At 35.8% G+C, this 21,058-nt stretch overlaps 1 protein-coding gene across 2 annotated transcripts in view; it reads right to left on the reverse strand.

Moving 5' to 3' along the window:
* Positions 1-336: 336 nt before the first annotated feature.
* The window catches only part of SNX2 (sorting nexin 2), a 34,149-nt gene continuing 13,427 nt past the window's right edge, over positions 337-21,058 (reverse strand). Inside the window, exons 3-16 of one of the 2 annotated variants that reach the window (XM_005488425.4) lie at positions 15,413-15,576; positions 14,130-14,196; positions 13,886-13,929; positions 13,653-13,794; positions 10,398-10,476; positions 9,127-9,202; positions 7,763-7,876; positions 7,442-7,535; positions 5,496-5,701; positions 4,344-4,487; positions 3,846-3,857; positions 1,809-1,889; positions 1,630-1,701; positions 337-825 (exon numbers count right to left, since the gene is read on the reverse strand). In XM_005488425.4, the coding sequence (XP_005488482.1) occupies positions 775-825; positions 1,630-1,701; positions 1,809-1,889; positions 3,846-3,857; positions 4,344-4,487; positions 5,496-5,701; positions 7,442-7,535; positions 7,763-7,876; positions 9,127-9,202; positions 10,398-10,476; positions 13,653-13,794; positions 13,886-13,929; positions 14,130-14,196; positions 15,413-15,576 (1,346 nt within the window). In that variant the 3' untranslated portion in view covers positions 337-774. The remainder of the gene's footprint in view (positions 826-1,629; positions 1,702-1,808; positions 1,890-3,845; positions 3,858-4,343; positions 4,488-5,495; positions 5,702-7,441; positions 7,536-7,762; positions 7,877-9,126; positions 9,203-10,397; positions 10,477-13,652; positions 13,795-13,885; positions 13,930-14,129; positions 14,197-15,412; positions 15,577-21,058) is intronic. The other variant, XM_005488426.3, reaches the window with a different exon arrangement.

Consider the following 21,058-nt stretch of genomic DNA (forward strand, 5'->3'; position numbering starts at 1 on the left):
TTTGACCAAGCAGGTGATTTTAATTCTGCAGAAGCTTTGTAAAAACGTGAAGAAGATTTCAGTTTACATGTCTGTTGCTCAAGCATGTCTTTTGACCCTCTGAATACTAACACAGTAGAATTTGCCAAGGCAGTGATAACTTCAAGTGAAAAGAACATCCAAGAGATTTAGAATTAAAAACCAGAACAGTTTACCATGGGTAATTGTTTGTGCATCTTTAATACCTTCTCCATCACTCTTTGCAAAACGCTGGGTTTGCACTGGATACATTTTAATTTGCTCTAGACAGTACTCCGAAGAACACCAGCAAGTATCAACAGACACAAGCACACAGTGTTTAACATTTCACAAGGTACATCCCTTTATTATTGTAATCACAAAAACATGATTTTGTACAGGAATGTTTAAGTGAACATTAACCAATGCAATTAAATTTGTTTCATAAAGATCAGGTAAACATACTACAGAACATTGTGTTGTAGAGAACAAAAATATCAGCTTTCTGGCCTTGCAGTGCACGTTTTAGTGCAAGGATTAAGACACAATAGTGTTCAATTCAGCAATGTATTGCAGAACATCATGCCACAGTCCACTTCAAAGAGGGTCAGGACATGCAGCTTGTTAATAAAATGCTGTGGTATATAAAAAAAGCCACATGTTAATTCATAAAATATATAGTGGTTTATTTAGATGATTTAAAGTGATTTCACTGTGGAATTTAGTTTTATCCAGGACAAACATCCAGAGTGTCTTCTCATTTGGAATATTCTTCTTTTAGGCAATGGCTTTGGCTTCAGGTAGGAATGCCTCCCAGTATTTTATTAGCTTGAAGAAAACGGAAAATCACTCATTAGGTACTAAATGTTGAAAACCGCAATGCATACCTACCTCCTCTTGCAGTCAACTTGCCTCCACGAGACAAAGTTAGAATGTAGGTACTTATTCATTAATATTTTTACATAGTGCAAGAAGTATTAGGTACACAAATCTCCTCATAGCTATGGATATGTTGCCACATGTTGAACACAATGTTATAGAATAAAATGCCACAGATTTTTTTGAAAGATCAGCCACTTCTTCTTACCACTTAAGACACTGTTTTTCAGGTTTTTTAAATTAAACAAAGCTGGAGGGTTCTATTCCCGCCACGAGCAGAAAAAAGAGCCTGGACTTTTTCTAGTAACAAGACCCACTTCTCAGACACTGAAAACTGCTTTAATACTTTCCAATATTCAATATTTAATACTTTCCAATATTCAATATCCAATAATATTTTATTTTTTTTAAAAAGAGCAATAAACATTTAAGAATCCAAGCCAAGTCTCTCCAGTAAGTGGAAGTACATATTGATTACAATTTACTCCAATCTCAAAGTAAAAGTACTAATTCAGTTTGAGAAGATAACAAGGTAACACTCTGCTTGCCCATATCCCTAAGGGAACTTCTCTGTTGCTTCACGGAATTACAGTTCTGCATGGGTTGGGAAACTGCAATCATTCACCAATACAGCACAGACTAGTAGCTCTTAATGTTTTAGAAACAGCTGAGCTTAAAGCCCGTATTTTTCTAACTAAAATAATACAGCATGTATTATTTAATAACTTGTACAAAGCTTAAAATTTATCTTACCTGCTGTTGTGTTTGCACTAACGACTCTAAGTACTCGATAATAACAGTTTTAAAGTCTTTCACTCGTTCCTTCTGTTAATAAATAAATTATGGTGTATTAACTTCTTAACAAATTTTACTTATATTGTTGATATTATGTACAGTAGAACTGTCATTTACTTGGAAAAAATTATACATGCCTCAAATCTTCCCACTTCCTTGCGAATGGTTTTGGAGATCTGTTCAAAATCTTTTTCCCCTTGCTGAACTTTTGTCTCCCACTGGCAAAGGAAAGACATACATAGGTAAGATTTTGTGTTGTCCATTCAGTCTACCTGTAATTTTTTTAGCACACTGATAGTCACTTAAGAGCTAAAAGGACCTATTTGATTGTTTTGGCCTATTTAAAAGAAAATCTTACAGAAACAATTTCAGCTTTGTGTTTTAGGATGTCATCAGATCAGTTACAACAAAGGTATCTTTTAGCCAATGCTATCTGTAGGTAAAATGTAAAAACATCTTAGTACAGCTATTAAGAACATTTAACAACATTTAAAAAATATTCTTTAGAAAACAAAATGGATCTGAAAGGCTTTACTTACTATTTCCTTTATCAACTTCATACAAAGGAACCTAAACCTGTCCAATCAAGCTTGGAAGAGTCTCAAGTTAGTTCCCCATACTTTCCTAATTCCAGAAGAGATGAGCAAACCTTCATCTCTGCCTCTGGTCAAGTATTTGATTATTGCTATCATATTTCTGTTGCAAATGACAAGCCTCTGAGGATGTGCTTATCTGCTTTCCAAAGCACAAGCCTTCTTTTTCAGTGGCAACTGTTTTCACAGAAAGCTGGACTAGAAACACTACTGCAGGTAAGAAGATCACTAGAGGAAAATTCAGAAGAAGAGATGTTTGTTATGGGTTTATGCCATATTGGGAACACTGCATTCCTGTAACAATATATGACACCAGATTGTTTCTCCTGGTTTCTGTGAAAAGAACCCAGCTAGACAAGAAGGATCATCAGCATCTATGTGGTCCTGTAACTGCTTTTACACACCTATTTGCATTGCTAAATTGGTTGCGTAGATAAACGGAGAGCCCAACGGCAGGCGAGCAGTTCTTTGAAATGCAACTGTATCTGTTCATCTCAACATATTAACTGAGAAAGAATACATTGAGTAACATTCATCATCATCAGAAAAAAGTAGCAGGGAAGCAACATGCTTCAATGTACCATCTGGCTGTTAGCAATCCAGTGGTGCTACTTAAACATCTCCATATTTATATTTTTAGTATATATTTATTCACAGTTCCCTGACTGCCCTTTTAGATATACATTATGAAGCTTTTTAGTAAGTCATAATAGTATCTTCTTGGAAGATCAGCCTGAACAGTTAGCTAGTAACTAAACAGTATAAAACACAGTTGAGGATTGCCCATACCTTCCTACCACTTCAAACAGAGGTGCCTGAGATTTCTGTGAAAGCTTCCATAGGCCTAATGAATTCTAAAATTTCAGTTTCATCATGCCCAGGTCCTATGTGAATTTTTATTGAGTAACAGTTTGCCATTTTATAGTGTCTGACAACGAGAAATTTCTCATTCAATAAGGTATCTCTAGGACCATCCATTGTCATTTTACCCACAAAAATCAGCTGAGTCATGGATGATGCTCAAGCTGCTTAGGCTTCCACTTTGCAATTCTTCTGCCAGAGGGTCCACTATTACAGAATTCAGCAATTCTCAACACATTGCAGCTCCAGTGAGATTTTCAACTGGCACACTCAAACTGTGGGGTTACCAAAAATGTTCTCTAGCTATCCAATAATGCAGGAAAAAGAATTCCTTGAGAATAAAGTAATTGCTTTAATATCAGGACTGGGAAACAACCACTATTTCCCACTGCTACCAGTAATCAGGAAATTTACTGTGCATCAGTAGAGGCAATCAACAAGAATGTGGTCACACAAGAGTAATTGTCGGTTTTCTCAGTAAACAAAGGACTTCTTTAAGGAAAAGAAAATCAAGTTAATGAGTAATTTAAATACTGTATGTGAAATATACCAAAGGGCAAAAAGAACAAAGGAGCATGTGGTTAGTGACCAATGATGAAGCCAAACAAAGCAACTGTGTAAAAGAGCTTGAAATCTGCAATAACATTCTTCCATTATTTAATGGGAGAGCACTAGAGCATACTCAGAATGCATTAGTGTTAAATAATTAAGTTGTCCTACCTCTTCAATTTCCTTAGTGAAGCATGATAGAAAAAGTGTATAAATTATGACACTTCAACATGTTAGATTTATTTTTACTGAAATTACACCATATATACATGCACATATATATGGGTAGAAAAGCTGCATATTTAAGCAAAACATAGGAATAGCTCTCTATTAGCTTTCTTTGCTGGATTTACCCAGTCAGCTTAGAAACCAAGAAATACTCCTCGGCCTATCCAAGTGAGCTGTTAGCAGTTAAAAGCATCAACTTGTCCATGTTCCCTCCCTCCCATCTCCCAGACTGTAGAGACAGTATTAACTGTCTTACAGATCTTATAATGAGTAAAAATTGCACATATTAAGTGTTTTAAGTAAATTATTTTAAAAAATTTCAGTAAATATGGGAAACAGCAAGTAAGTGATTTGTAAACAAAAATGGCATAAAGCAGCATCAATGCAGAATGAATGAGCTGATGCAGAAAGCCTGATCTCCAAAATAATTGATAACATTACCTCTTTTATCTCATCTTTAGCTTGCTGTAATTTATCAGGTTTGTTGGCTAGTTGGAGCTTTGCCTCAGCTTCACGTTTTTTTTGTAAAGTGACCTGAGCATCTTGCCACTTCTGCCAACATTTCATTCGATGGTCAAACACACCCTGTGAGAACAGACAACAACTGGAATTGTTAGGCCTATCTAAATTCTCAGTAGGAAAAAAATAATTCCAGCATAAAGCTGAAACAAGTAGTATACTCAAAGAAACCTTAGTGTGTCTACCATGTATTGCATTTCACTTGACATCATGCTTGCACAGTTCAATACCTTCCACAAATGACAGGCTGCTCAAGAACCCTTTTCAGAGCAGACACTTCAGTGCTCCAAATCATTTTATGTCCCTCATTTTATCAAAGCACTACCAAAACAACCACTATAAAGTGCTCTATCATGCAAACAACATTTCTCTAACTGCAGATACTAGCAAACTGTTCATGCATATGTATTACATGCATTTTCAGCAACAGGTTTATGTTAGCACAGACTAAGGCAGCAGAAGAGAAGTATGCATATAAAAAAAAAAAAAAGAGAAACAAAGTCAAAAGAAAAACATGTACTTCCAACAACCTGATAAATTCAAAGGTATTTCTGGAAGGAATTCACAGATACCTGTTCTCATGTCTAAACATAATCATGCTGTGCAGCATAGCTTACACTTAAATTGAATATTTTTTTAAATAAAATGTAGATCCACAAATTGAGGTTTTTTTCTCATTTAAAGACATTACTGGCTATCTGTTAAATATAGAATACCAAATTATGTTCTTCTGTATTTATGTATGCTTACTGTAACAGTAAGTAATCTGAAATAAACAGGCGCTGTATGCTTAGACACAGTACAGTGCAGTATCCCCAAATACTGTACAAAATCAGTATTGCTCAAAGTAGATTTCCATTTTTTCTGGATCTAACCACTTCATTCACATCTTTGATCACAGCCATTTTTATCACTGGAATAACTCATGAATGCTTTCACTTTACCCCGCTAGAACATCAGGCAAAAACTTAAGTGTGTTACATGAGCAAATGCACACATTCATTTACCCTAAAACTATATGCCGAGGAATGTGACTTTAAATGCTAAATCAGTATTTTTCCTAGTAGTACTCACTTTTACTGCAGCAATCAGACGAATGTAATCACCAAGCAGTTCTGAGAACACATAGAAATCAGCAAAAGCTTGCTCTTGATGCAACTGATCTATCTTTTCCTCAACCTCTGCAAGCTGAGACAAAGCTCTAGACAGAGCAGTGTGGTCCTCCGAGTTACCTAACATGGCAGCACTTTTAGCAAAGGCAGCGGTGTTGGCTGAAAGCTCTGAAACACAGGAGTAATGTTCAGCATGATTTAGTTAATTTATTATATTACTCTGCAGCATATATCAGTGGAGCAGAGGTTTACTTGATCAACTGAAATTAAGGTAAAGATCACAGTAAGATACACAAGGACATCACAATGAAACCACAATTAGGAGAACGACTCCTGTGCAAAAAAACTCTCAATCAGTAAATGCTTTGCCAAGTCGGTTAATGTTCATGCTTACTCTGTTCAGCAAAAGATATGAAAAAAGTCACTTCAGTATTATCCAATTGCCTACTTCAGAGAAAATGCAAACTGACAAAACAAAACTGTCACCCACAGAGCAAATTTTCAGAACAATTTTAACAGGTTTACAGCACAAATTTTCCATTTAGTTCAGCACAGAAACAAAACCAACCCTTTCACAAAATCACCACTCCCATGAGTGGAATTTACTTCTGTTGGGCTGTTTATTGACTTTAAGTAACATGCGCATACTGTAATGTATTGTCACATTCTGATATGCCTTAAAATAAAAAACAACCAAAGCTCACATATGATCAGCATCCGTGGAAGTGAAGTTTTGGGCTTATTTATTAACAAACACTGGTGCAATTGTCTCAAATCCCATGTAAGTAATCCTGTACAAAGTTTAGTTCCATGAAAGACCTTTGAACAAATGTTTGGTCCAAATTACTTCAGGTTAGTTTGCAATTTTGCTGCTCCTGCAGAACCATCAGAACACCAGAAGTGATTGCAGAAGGAAGCTGTCTTCAGATATTTAAAACCTTTACAATTTGAACACAACTCTTAGAAAAAACACAATGATCCAACACTTCTCCAAATCTATAAGGTGTCAAATCAACCGTAAATAAAGATTTCCATTTTCTATTACTTCTTAAATACTCCTTAGCCTTGAAGACAGGTGGCTAAAGATATTTTTACTGCAGAGAGCAATTCTTGATTAGAATTATGAGAAAGCAACTTATGACATTTTCAAATATTTTGGAAGTATTCAAAGGTAACATCATATTTTAACATACTAAAATATTATCAGAAAGCACACTTAGGGTCTTCTTGAGCTACAGATTCATAATTGTGGTATGTTTAGGGTTTTTTCTCGTTTGGTTTGGTTTTTATTATGTTTGGGTTTTTTAATAACCGGATAGAAATCCATCTCTGTCAAAGAGCAGCACAGTTTATTGCAACATAAGCTTACACGTTTTGCTTCTATCTAAAATAAGCAAACAAAAAGCTGATATTCTGTGACTACTTATCTTCCCAGAAAAAGTCTACCTTAACAGTAGCTTGAGGGTATATCATTATGCAGACTAAATCAAGAATAAGATATTCCTGTGTAAGCACTTAAACACAGTTAACACAGCAATACTGAACCAAAAGATGTTTAAATGGATTTATGCAGCCACTTTTTGCAGAAAGAAATTACTCTTGCCATGAGACCTAAAGATAAATTTATGGATGTCTGCTGTGGTAGAATCATTTGCTAGGTCTGATAATGACACTGTGCAAGGGAAAAAAATATGCTAGATCATTAGAGTGACTCTAGGAATGACAGATACCTTGGTTATTAAATTTAAAATTAAAGGCAGATATACAAAAATACTAGAGCAGTTTAAAATAGAAGATACAAGTAGAAAATTTTTGTACTAAAATATGTTGTGTAACTATTTTAGTTAAGAGTTCTGACATGCTGAGCTCTTGTTTCATCACCATTTCCTAAGGCTCATGTAAAGTTACCTTTTCTGTGGCAGACTAATGCTTCAACACTGGCATGAAGCTTCCTAAGTTGCTGATCCAGATTCTCAAATTGCTGCTGTTTTTCTTCAAACCACTGACAAAAGATGAAAGAGTCAAGCATTACAAATTAGATTACCAAAAATATTTCTGGTTCTAAAGAAGCAAATTATCCAGGTACTTCCAGGGTGGTCAACTGATACAGCTAAGAATTCAAGCCAATAAGGAAATTAATAACCCATTTTCTACTTCTACAGCTTTAAAATGCAATTGTTGAGGCTCATTAATTCATCTCATTATTCAAGCTGAAAAATCAGCTCTTACTGCATCCGATTCATTCATCTTGATTGTCATTTTGTTGACAGCGTCGGCAGCCTTGTTCACCATTCTCAATATTCCTGCTCCACTCAGAGCCTGGGTGTTAACTGCTCTCGGCAGCTGGAATTGAATGACAAATAAGGGCAAAGAGACTGGTTAAAAGGATGGAGGTTTAACTGGGCACAGGGGGGAAAGAAAAGGATATAGTGTTTTCTATAGTCCTATGTGTTTCAATATAGTGGAATCTAATTTCTCAAATTTACTACTTCTACATTCTCAAGAGGAAAACTTAAAAATACAGACTATTTACTTTTCTTCTACATCTTTACATTTAAATGGAACAAACAAACCACTTGTCCAAAGCTGTTATGAACTAGCCAAATGTCCTAAATGGCCACCTATATGCTACAATAAACAAACTGCCACTACAGGAACAGAAAAGCTTAGATTTATAACAAATTAGACAAAGGAAATTCTGTTACACATTTAATTGTAATGCAGCACATGCACTGCATGCTGATAATAAAAGGTTGATGACTTTTTGCTTCCCAATATAAAGCTATAAACGTACCTCAAATATGTTATCTTCTTTGGTACTGAGACACACTCGGAGTTAAATTAACAAACTTTAAATTTAATTGATATTATTATTCAGGCTAGATTGTATATGCTATACAAGGTGGCCCCTATGTCAGACCATTTACCCTTCATGTGATGTTCTGTCTGTCAGCAGCATTGACAAACCCACTGTAAGTTATCTATTGATGCTTTTGTCAGTAGGGTGGCCTCTGTGACTTATTAATATAACTAAGATACTGACATTAGCCAAAACACAGTTCAGTATTAGAGTGAAAACACTATGAACATTTATAAAGACATACATTGTATCTTTAACAATGTATTTAATATTGTGAAAGGTACCAGATTAATAGTACAGGCAACTGAAATCCTTATTTACAAAAATACCTAGCCTGGTGAGCAGCACTGCCAGCATTTTCACATTATCCGACCAATATACCTCAAGCTGAATTCCTAGATGCAAGAGAGCTGCTTCCAAGCCAGCTTGGAAGTTTAATTTTGGATCTTACTTAAAAAGCATCAGAACTGATAAGACTGACTCATTTGAGAAGTCACTATACAGCAAATTGCATTTTGTCACTAGCCTGTAAGTTTTACCAGAGCCCGAGGCACACCATTACCTAAGTAGCCTCTGCCATTCTAGCCATGAAGGGTATGGTCCAATTTGATTTCATATTAATTTAGAGGATTAGGTCTCAATATAAAGAGAATATATTGCTTGGTAGGATACCATATCTAGAAATAAATAAGAGAAGTTAAAGGAACTTTAATATATAAAAGTTCTAAAATACCTCAGAACTTTCCAAGAATTGTCTCAAATCTGGATCCTGTAGCAAGGTTGGGTGCTTTACTGTACGTTGTAGATACCTATGATTTTAAAAATTAAAATATCAGGTAGCAGAACAGATCTAATGTGCCTGACTGAATCTAATATAGTGCCACGCACTCCATACCACAATGTAACATACTAAAGGTTGGGTAGTGTTTCACAACACAGTTTGTTTACACCAGAAACTCCTTAAGGTGGGGCCTGCCATATCTATGTTGCACAGTGGGAAAACAATATGCTTGTTATTTTAAACACCTGAGTGAGGACTTCTTTATTAACCTGCTTATTCCAGAAAAAAAAAGAACTTGTTTAAACATTTTTGTGCACTGCAGTGGTCAGTCTTTTTGTTACAGGTAATTCTGGCTGATTTATTTTAGAATTAAAGGGAATATTGGACAAGTTAGTTGATTCTAGTCTACATATAAACTATCTATGTGCCGGATAGACAAGAGTCTTCAATCCATTTAGTTCTCATACATGCACAAATACAATTCAGTGTAACTCATTCCTTCTTTTCTTCCGCACGTCTGCTTAGACCTCAAGTGTAATTTTTTATCCACCCTCCACTAGGTATGTTTACCAGATCCTTATCTGGTTTTTTTCCTGAAGAAGGTAAGGATTGCAGTTAAACTATTTTACACATTCGATTGTTCAACTTTTTTCCCTTGTTCCATACTCTGTATGAAGTACAAGTTAAGGTTAAGGTGGCAGTATATCAGGGACAGGACCCATTCCTGACAAAGATACTTTGACAGTATCAGCTATATATCAGTGCTGGGTGACAGAGATCCAGTATCTCTTATGCCAAAATTCACATCAATGTCATCAATGCACATCATCAGAAGCCCATTTTACTTTCAAGTGATTGAAGGCCTCTTCACCTGCCTTGCTGCCCAACAGCTGATTTACTATGGAATAAATACATTACTCTACGTGTCTTAATTCTTTCAACCCAAAATGTCTATATAAGATTCTAATGGTAGTTTTATTTATGAACCTCTGCCATCTTAATTTTAAGCCTGAAACAAGTCAGCTATAATATTTTTTATGAATAGAGCTACTCTTCCTGTTATTAATGGGAATTAGTCAATTTCTACTAAAAATTTTGACAGTTCTATACAGTCCCCAGGATTCACTTAAGTACAGATCACCAGTGTTGCAATTACAGAACTCATGCAGTATACTGCAAGTAATTCTGAGCCTAAATAAATTTTAGTTAGATACACACATTACCTTTCTAGAGCTGCTCTTCTTTTCTCCACAAATTCAGTAGATGAAGAATCTTCTTTGCCTACTTTAACCTTGGTCATGCCTTGAAGGAAACAGCATCATATTGATTTTATTTTATCACAGATAAATCATTAACATAACTGATGTGATTAGAATATAAGGCTCACCTAGCTTTACACATTTAGATCAAATTACAGTGAAAAACACTACACAGTCTGTTGATAAAAAATGAACTGCAAGGTGCATGGTTTTGTGAAAATAGCTCTGTGAAATACTCAATTTCCTGTGACATATTAATTGCGACTAATAGTTAAGTAAAACTAGGTTAACTTGCATTTATGAAAACAATGTAAATGCTGCTCAGTCTTACTGGCAACTCACAATCAGAAAAAGAAAACAGTTAGCCATATAAGGCAGAATACAAAAATGTTCTCAGATTATAAGCCTATTCACTGGTAAGCTTAGTACCATTATTTTCCTTCTACTATTTTTTCTTTTAAGTTCTAAAACTAATAGCTTTTTAATTAACTAATGCAAACTAACAAGTTCTGAAAATTCTGAACTGAATTGCAAGGAGAACAGAATCAGCAGAATAAAATGTATGTAGCCTTACGGTGCTTTCTCTGATCAAGACAAGAGTGGCAACTAGTTCTTGATGTGTCATGCCATAGGAAATAAATTCAACCTCAGCAACAGAAGAACTAAAACAGTCAGACTGAACTCACTATTTGTCATGATAAAGATCTAAACTTGGAGTTTAGCAACCTTAGTCCAATCAAAAACACCATGAAACACAGGACATCAATAATTATTATTTTCTGAAAAACAAGGTATTTATTATACAAATAATAAAAGGTATTTTAAGAAAAGGTATTGTATTATACAACCAAGATGTCTGTTTTCTAGCTCTAGTATTTTTCTTATCTGTTACTTTTGTGTCTCTTTAGCTAAAAGTTTTGAGATTCTGATGATGTACCCACTGTCAACAGTTCCCTAAGTTTCTCACCCAATCTCCCTTCTGGACACAAAAGTTTCACACAGTAACCCCTGGAGGAGATAAGCAGTAAAGCCTTACAGGAACAAGACTGAACTCTTAACCTCTCAGCCTTAGTTTTTCCCTCCTCTGCAACATGATGAAAATAAATCTGATAAAGATTTTTTTCCCAAAATTACTGTAATTAATGTAATTAAATCCATACATTTGTCAGTAAAATTGAGTATGTCTTCAAATAGAAGTGATTTAAGTATTCAAGGGAAGTTGAGGTAATTCGCATGTCTCATCTTTTTACATTACAGTATTACTACACAATAATATTTCACTGCAGAAAGAAGGAAATCCTGTGGCTTAATAAAAAAGAGCCTTCATAGATGAACTTTGAACAGAAGTTCCTAGGGAGAAACTGAATACACAAACAAATGACACAAACGAGGAATTCCTACCCTGTAAAAATGTTAGTTATTTCTAAATGTCTTGCCACATTTCTTTCTCTACTAATATAAGCCTATTTAAACACCAGTGCAAAGACTGTTTCTGTAGACCAAGCACTCTTCCTTCACACAAAAGATCCATGACATAACAGATTACTTTCTTTAAAAATGAAAATGTGATTTTCATACACTTATCTAAATAGTGAAGTACCTTAATGAATGCTAATTCCAGTTCACAATTGACTCATTTTTATCCTTTTGTTCCACAGTCAGTAATTGATGGACTTGAATTTGTAGCTAAGATCTAAAACTCCAGCCTCTACCACTCATCAGCACAATAAAACCAGAGCTTTAAACTCCAGGTGTTACCAACAGTGTAGCAGAATTAACAGACAAGGGACTTCTTTACAACACACACTGCTTAACACTGAATGTATGACATTATGTATTAAGACTTTAAACATAAACATGCATAATGTAAGGACTATAATCTTACTTTCAGCTGTTTCCTCAGCTCTCTGCTTTAAGATGCATTATTTCAAAACAGACCAGAATCAACTCCTCCTTTTCTCCAGAACTGGAAATGTACTGACTACATGAAGTTCAGCTTTAAAGAGGGAGTTTTATGATCTTTTGGAAATATTCTACAGCATCTGAGTTTGTCCAACCTACCTGTAAGTCAAAGTCTCTACACAAGGCTTTGAAGCAGCAGCCAGTGCTTGCTTGCACTGCAGTATGTCCGCCCATTTTACTGTCTTCCAGGTGCATCAATTTTTATGCTGTTTGGTTCAAGTGGTAGCTGAAATCCAGTCTAAGCTGAATTTGACTGTGATGCAAGCACTACATTTTCATGTAAATGCACACTGTCATAAAAGCCTTAAATTTTGTATCATCCAAAAGACATGATCAGAAACCTCATAAGCCCTGTTAGCATTTGGAATTAAACTTATTTTTGTTACAGGAAAAGCTGATTATTACAGAATTACCCATAAACTTGAAGAATTACCAAAAATTCAGGTCACACTTTCAGTCTCACAGGCTTAAAAACATAGTGCTTTTCCATAAAAGTAACATAATGAATTTTCCAAGCCCCTTGCTTGGAATCTGCCCACTCCTACTTACATGAAAAACTGCTGCTCTGATTATCTTTACAGACTAAATTACTGAAAAGAAGTTCTGTCATTACCTACATATCAAACAACATTCTAGATTTGAGTCACTTATTTATATGAGTAACACAAAATTCTTTAACAAGCTTTACCGTTTTAAATATTTACCTATTTTGAAAGAATCTCTCCTACTTAGAGATCACAAAACTGAAGACTCTTAATGCACCAGGCACGCTTCTTAGCTCATGGAGAAAGGATCTGATCCTTTAAGGTGTTCAACCCAAAAGTAATTTTTTGCATTAAAACCTTGCAAAATTTATGAGAGGTTTTGCATTCACCACGATCAAAGAAACAAAAAGAAGTATCAGAGATCTGAAGCGTGTATGAACCTCTATATACTGCAAGCAATCAATAACAGCTTAACTTAAAAATAAACTCTCTTTCATTCTTGTTTTGGTAGACTAATCAGCTCTTGAAGGCATCAGCAAAGAAAGAATCACAGATAAGAAACACAAGGCCATGCATTAAGAGATATCCTTCTCATTATCAACACTACTCTGAATTTGGAAAAGGCCATTACATACCTTTCCAATTTAACATGAACTTTTAGAAAATACAGAACACGAAGAATATTTGGACCACCTGAGAAGTAAGCAGTATTTATGCAGAAGAGTATTTTGTATTCACTACTTAAGTGTCACCTTACTGGAATTGCACTTACCTACAATACTTTTTTCTGGAGCTGGAGGCACAATATAACCAATATGCATGTATTTTGTTGCTAATTTGCTGTGCAGGCCAAGAAAATCACTGAATCTTCTTTTAACAGAGAATTCATTTTTGTGGAATATTGAAAGCGATGTCTAAAAAAAAAAAATGTTGTAAATTACTGATTCATCTCAGCTACGATACAAAGTATTGACAAAAGTTTGTTGCAGTCATTGCGGTACCTACCTTTGTTGTTACTCTGTATGCCATATAAGCATTCATGCCATCCCCTGTAAGAAAATTAAAATACTTAGGTAGTGTAATCCTGTCATATACTTTTCAGTCCAAAAAAATACATTAAAATAGATTTCCATTTAGATACTAAAAGTTGCCAAAGGAAAACTAAAGAGGAAATCATGCTTATATCTAGGAATAGTCTTCAAGGAATAAGACAGTCTACAATCTGAAGTTTTAGGCTCAAGGAACTTACCAACTTTCTCTGGGTCTGATACATTGATTTCTATATCAAACAAATCTCCATTTGCTTCCTCTTCAATCTAGGACAAAGAGAGACCACATTTAACAAGGTAATGGACACCCATATTATCTATGGATACAAGGATAAGAATATAGAAGAAGGAGGAGAAAAAGTCTATATTTGTGTAATTATGAAACATTTCCAGTTAATATACTTTCTAATGTTGATATACTTTCCAATGTTAATAAACTTTCTAATACTGACTGTGACTGCAATCAAAGTTTTTGGGGTAAACTTGGTAGTGCTAAGTTTACAGTTGGACTCAAATGATCCTAAGGGTTTTTTCCAAACGAAATGGTACTGCGATTTCAGTTTTAAGACCTACTGCAAAAGCTTTCAGTGCAAGAGATTTAGGGGTCTGTTCATTGTATCACCTACAATGCCAGCAGACACTGTGGTTCACAACCACTCTCATTTGCAATGCTTCCATGTGCCTGTAATCGAAGAACAGACATTCCTTTTCGGTAACAGTATCTGTAGCTGAAGAGCTTGGGAAGGAAAAAGCAACAGATAAAATTTCTCTGATACTCGTCTGAGTTCCAGAACTTCATAATCCTTCATGTACTATATCTAAGTTTGATAAAAAGAGATATCTTAAGAAATGCCATGGCAGAAGGGACAGAACCAGGGCTGAAGGGGGCAAAATCTGAATCAAATGCCATCATGTGGTATCAGGGGAAGCAGGCATCATTGAGTCATGGGTAGGGTCTTATATGCAAAATGACTGTCTGGTAAGAGAACTCTCTAGAATGAATGGCACTCAGCAATGCTCATGCTTTGACTGGAACACCAAATGTAAACAGAAATGTTAAGAATGAGATTACCCTCAGCTGTTTGCTTGCATGCAGGATAACTCTAAAAACTGCTTGTTCAATTTCCCTGTTAGGAACAGCTTCAGAAATACAAGTTGAAACTGTAACAAGCTAGTTAGAATTATTTTAATTAATAACATTTCTTATTTATCAAGTTCACAGCTTACTCTTACACACACTTTAAAAGTATCCATTCTGAAGGAATAGAACTTCTTACTCCTAATACTACATATCTCAAATATAATCACCTCAGTATGAATTCTCACAGTATTCCCATGAGTCTAATTCATACTAAACTTTTTTTGCAAAATAAACAGCAAAGTATAATGCCATGCACCAATATTTAGGAGCTGGTATTTTAAAACAAGGCAAAACTTAAAAATCCAAATGAAACATTCGCATAGTTTAGAGTTTACAGCATACCTCTTCTCTGGATCTATCAAAAATCACTGGGGCTGTTACACTTTTTGATTCCATTCTGGGAGCTATTAATGCGGTAGGTGTTACAGGAGTGACTGCAGGAGTAGGTTCTGGTGAAAGTATTGGATCCCTCTCCGGACTGTCCAATGAAACTTCTTCTGTTGCTTCTAGATAAACATACTGAGTTAGCAATAAATTTCCTGTGCAACACAGATGGATATGCATCACAAAGACAACAAACATGCATGATGACAAAATAAATAGCACCCATTTGTGCATGATAATGTTTTTCAATATCTAGCTAAAACCAGATATGGCATTTGAATTTGTAGTACAGAATGGGTTAAATTAAGACCAGTATTGCCTTTTTTCTGAACATTGTTCAGTAAAGAGTATTTTAAAGCAGTCACGAGCTACAAACTATTTGTTTCCATATTACATATTGTTTTTTTTTTTACCACAGGAGCAAAGCTTTTTCATCACCTGTTTTGCACTCTGAACAATAGCTGATTTAGTCATATCAGATGGTAATTAAGCAGACTAAGCCATATAACAAATGTGGGAGTATAACAAACTCCCACCCCTGCCAAATATCCCACAAACTGTAAAGTAGCAGTATGAGCCAGTGAGACATTAAGATTATCTTTAGTCTACCTCCATGCTCTTTGGAGCTTAAAACAGCTCACTAGAAACTGAGTACTCCTTTAAACTGTGGACAGTTCACCTACCTTTAAAGACAACACAAACCCCTGCTCTACAAATCTCACCTGCCACTGTGAGATTCTGGCCACTGACAAACTACACATTTCCTGGGTATACAGAAGTTCCTGTTCTAGGTCAAATAAACAAACAATGTTGTGTTCTCACTAGACATGCATATGCAAGAATTCCAGTTTCTTAAAAGATAACATGGACCACAGAATAGTCATTTGATACCAAAACTGACTTTCCAATAGACCTCAAGTCCTTTCACAAGCTAGACTTTTGTGGGTAGTACTTACCTAACAGGTAAAAAGGCAATAAACCAAAGCAGACACTCGTCCTGCCTTGAGGCTAACAAAGTTTACTGTCATCATTTTATTTTGGAGCATATCACTCAGAATTGCTGAGTTTGGAAAGGACTTTTGAAATCATCTAACCTCCCTGTTCAAGCAGGGCTCTAGCTAGAGCAGGCTCAAATAGATCACATGAGCATCTCCAAGGAGAAGTATCCACCCCTTCCTTGGATAACATGTGCCAGTGTTTGACCACCCTAACCAACAAGGGAAAAAAACCCCAAAGCCAGCATCATCCCCTCAACCCCCTCAAAGACAAACAAACAAAACCGTAAGATTTGTCTTATATATTATCTGGTTTTCAGTGTGTAGCCATTGCCTCCTGTTCTGTCAGCAGGCAGCACTGATAAGTCCAGCTCCCCTTTCTCCATTCCCTACCATACAGTACTCATACTCACTATATGATCCTCCCCACCCCAAGACCCTATTCCAGGATGAACACCACTAGCATTCTCAATCTCATCTCTTATGCCATAAATTTTGTCCTCAATCATTTTCATGGCGCTGCACTGGACTCACTCCCCATCTGTCCATGTCTCCCTCGTATTGGATAGCTCAAACCTGGACTCAGCACCCCAGGTGTGGCTTCAGCAGGGCTGACCCAAGTGGAACGATCAATTCCACTGGAATTGATGGCTGGCATTGCCTTTCCTAATTTCAAATTACATAGTATTTTCACAATATTTTCAAACTAAAGTAAAAACCAAGCACCTTATTATATTTTCCATTTTTAATATGAATGAAGAATCTACAGCCATTCTTTGAAAACAATTATTTTCATAGCATTGCTTTATTCTTACTGCTAAAGCTTAAAAACATAAGTATCTGCTAATGCTTCCTTTCCTCAAATGCCACAGGAAGGACACTGAGTCTTAATTTAATAAGGAATTTTAATTCAGAACCTAAGATCAGGTGGGAAGTCATACTGAGGCAGTTGCAAAGGAGCTTTTAGATTGGCAGAATAGGAACATTTCAACAAGAGGCAGTTCTCTCCTTTGGTACCTAACAGCATTCAACATACATGTTATATAAATGAATATTTCACAGAAACATTTCTTGGAAAAATATGCACATACATACATAACAATGTATACTATATACATGATGAAATGTAAAATACAAAATATTTCTAAAATAAAGCAATTGCACTTCAGTTCTTCCTTTTTTCTATCACTAGCTGTATTCCAGCATTCAGGAAGCAAATCATCAACCACCACTTTCTACTTCTCTATACCTTCAAATTTTAGACAGGTTAATAAAACAAGTCAAAAAACAATTCAATCATTAGCTGAGAACACAATCCTCTTACTGTAAAGTATAACTTCCTGAAAAAACTGAATTTAATGTAAGAAAGCAGCACTGCTATCAGATGAAACAGAAGCACACTTCTCCAGGCTTTTTCAGACTTGTATCCATATACCCTTAGTATCACAAAGTGATCTAGGTTGTGCATCAAATGAATTCCAAGCAGGATTAGCAAATTTTTAAAGGTGCTGCCTGGTGCTTCTTTTTTATTTTCCTGAAGGTATTTACCCACAGAAAATAGTATCTGTTTGTTTGATAGCAGTAAGTCAGTTATTTTAGGAAGAATTGGGAATTTATGCCTTTCTCCCTCTTGTTATTTCTCACCCCAGGTTTGGCACGCCACCAGACACTGCAAATCTAGAAGCGTCACATGGAAAAGATATGGGAAGGGGCATGATGGGACTCAGTTGGACAGGGAGAAAGTTTTTTTTTAACAAAAATGTTTAAGGATTCTGAAAAGAAAAAGAAGCATTAGCTTTATATAAAACAGCAGGCTCTTCAAGAGCTATTTTACCCCCCTCAGAAAAGCAGTCTTAGAGTACATGAGTTGAAGATCTATTTCTCATGAAATAGAGATGAACTCTGGCATTTATGCTTCTTACATGTCCCTTCACTTTGAGTAATCAGATGACAAAGTCTGATTAAAAGGTTTTACTGAATAATTCTTCTGCTTGTTTTACGGGTGTGCTATTTTTCCCCATGGAAACATTAATATGGTAGGCTCCACAGTAGAAACTATGGCACTTCCAGAAACATTTATTTAATCTATTAATTTTAGATCTTCTCCTAAAAACTTAGTATGAAGTTGTGGTTTTGTGGTGTAGTTTATTGTTGGTTTTCGGTTTGAGAGGTTTTGTGAGCTTGTGTGGGGTTTGTTTGGTTTTTAAAATATTCAGTATATCTTTATTAGCATGAAAAATGAAATCTAGATGTCTTCTTTTCCAGGACAGTTCTCAAGAGCTTAAGTTCCCGCGTAAAGAGGCAAGCAACTGCTCTGTCCAACTTTGGGGAGGCAAATAATGAGATCCAACACTGAACATCAGTTATGGGAGTTACCAGAACATATTAAGAACTCCCACCAACCTAATAGTGTAGACTGCTAGACATAATTACATACTTTACAATCTATAAACAGTCTTTGTTAGGGATCACTGTCAAGTTGCTTAGCTCCAAAAGAACATGAAAACATTCTGCTGTAGGAGACAACTACATATGCTTAATTAACGTTTTACAGCCAGCCACACTTTTCTACCAAAACTCGAGCACAGGCCTTAATCTCAGCATTATATAGAGCTCATTTCTTTATTTTTCACCAGCAGGTTTTGTGAAATACCATCTTAGAAAATGCAAGTTTGCAATTCTTCACTAGCAGCTCACTTTGGCCACAAATTATTTCACTAGTCACACTTTCAAATGTCAGATCATTCTGATATAGCTTGAACGATTAAACTGGTTTATTATCTTTGAAAGTTTGTCCATGTTAACATATAAATCTGGAAGTAAACTTAAGCAGAAGCTGTTATGTAGAACAGAGGACAAGGTATTAAAAATGGCATCTCTGGGCACTGCAATATTTCAGAGACTTTATTGAACTGAATTGACTGTAAGAACTACTACACCTAAGTCATAGCCCATTGTCCTTATTATTATATCAGAGGTATTAAACACAGCCTTAATGAGAACAGGAATAGTTTTAATGCAACAGCGACACACTAATACGACCACCTTCTGACTTCAAAACTGTAGGTTCACATGCTTTTGTGCATTTATTTTTTGCAAAATAACTGAACAAGCAGATTCTAAAAAGCAGCAAGGCATTTGCACAAACTCTTCATAGCAGACACATCATATGACAACGGTCTGACAGACACCATCAGCTAGAAGCTTTTCTGTTCAGATGTGCCTGAAGAACCTATCTTGCCCGGATCAGAGAATTATCATTTCCTTTCCTGTCTCATATCCCAAGAAAAAACCATAAAGGGTAAAAAAAAACCACAAACCAAACAACACAAAACCCCACTAAACAAAAAAACAACCCAATGAAAACAAAAATTACCCCAACCCCTAGAACAGTGGCTTTTCCTCAGGACACAATAGCTAGACACTTCCATAACATGATCCATTCCCAAACACATTTCTGACCTGAAAAAACATAATAACAGTAATCTTTTACCCAACAGAAGAGAGGAAAAATTACAGTTTTCCACTTTTTTGAAGAAGGTGACAAAAAACTGATAAAACTTTACAGATGAGTTCACCATCTAGTGCTTTTCTATGAGCCCCAGATATAAGAAGCACAGACAACTGTGTCCTTCATGGGCAGTCCATGGCACATTTGTGCAGCTATACATTGAATTTTGGGTCAACATTTTGGAAGACTAGTTCAATACGCAGCTCTTCTCTGTACAATAGCAGTTTATTGACGACCAAGCTTTAAGATGCATCTCCAAATTCCTTAAGACACACCTAATACTGCCTTATTTGAAGCACTGACCATTAAGGTCTCTGCATGTAAGAGCTCTAGAGGTAAGATAAAGTAATTCTTCTGGCCAAATAATCAACATAGTGACTTTTATTCTGAGGGTGAAAGTTTAAGTGGGTTTAGCAAGACAGTTTGCTTTGTTACAGAACGAAGAACCACAACAAAGCAGAAAAATTTACTCATCTCCAATTATTGAAGTTGGAGGGAGACTACCCACCTTGCGTTGGTCAGCCATCGACTCCACTTTATTCATCAATCAGGCACCTTTTATAACCATGTTAAATAAGTTCATGCATATTGCAAAATCTGAGCTCACAATAGGTCAGAGATAGCATACCAACCCCTCCTTATGTTTTCAATACCAAGATTTGGGTTCTCAAAATTATTCTTGCTTTCCCAAAACAGCCAAAGATAGAACATCCACTTGTTATGAGAAAGCTGCCTGAGAACTCTGATGTGCAAGGCTCTCAAGGCCTTCATGTTTGTCACTTTTACTTGTAATTAAAAATAACCCGAGAACCTCTGCTGATTACAGAAACAGGCTGTGAGAACCTGCTCCTCACAGCTGCCTTCTAGGCCATCCCGGAAAAAATCTCCAACATCCAATGACAGCAGGAAAACTAATTTCTTCAATTTTTGAGACCCTGTTTTAATAGTTCAGTTATAAGTTGCCAGAGTAAAGGTAACGAATATCTATATTGCACATATTATTTTGCAGCAGCCACAGAAACACAATAGCAAAGACATTTCAGGCATAATAAAAAAAGCCTAAACCATTTCCCAGGATTCTGTTCTGCATTAAAGCCA

Source organism: Zonotrichia albicollis, chromosome Z (genome assembly GCF_047830755.1).
Source record: "Zonotrichia albicollis isolate bZonAlb1 chromosome Z, bZonAlb1.hap1, whole genome shotgun sequence".
In the NCBI taxonomy this organism is placed as follows: Eukaryota; Metazoa; Chordata; class Aves; order Passeriformes; family Passerellidae; genus Zonotrichia; species Zonotrichia albicollis.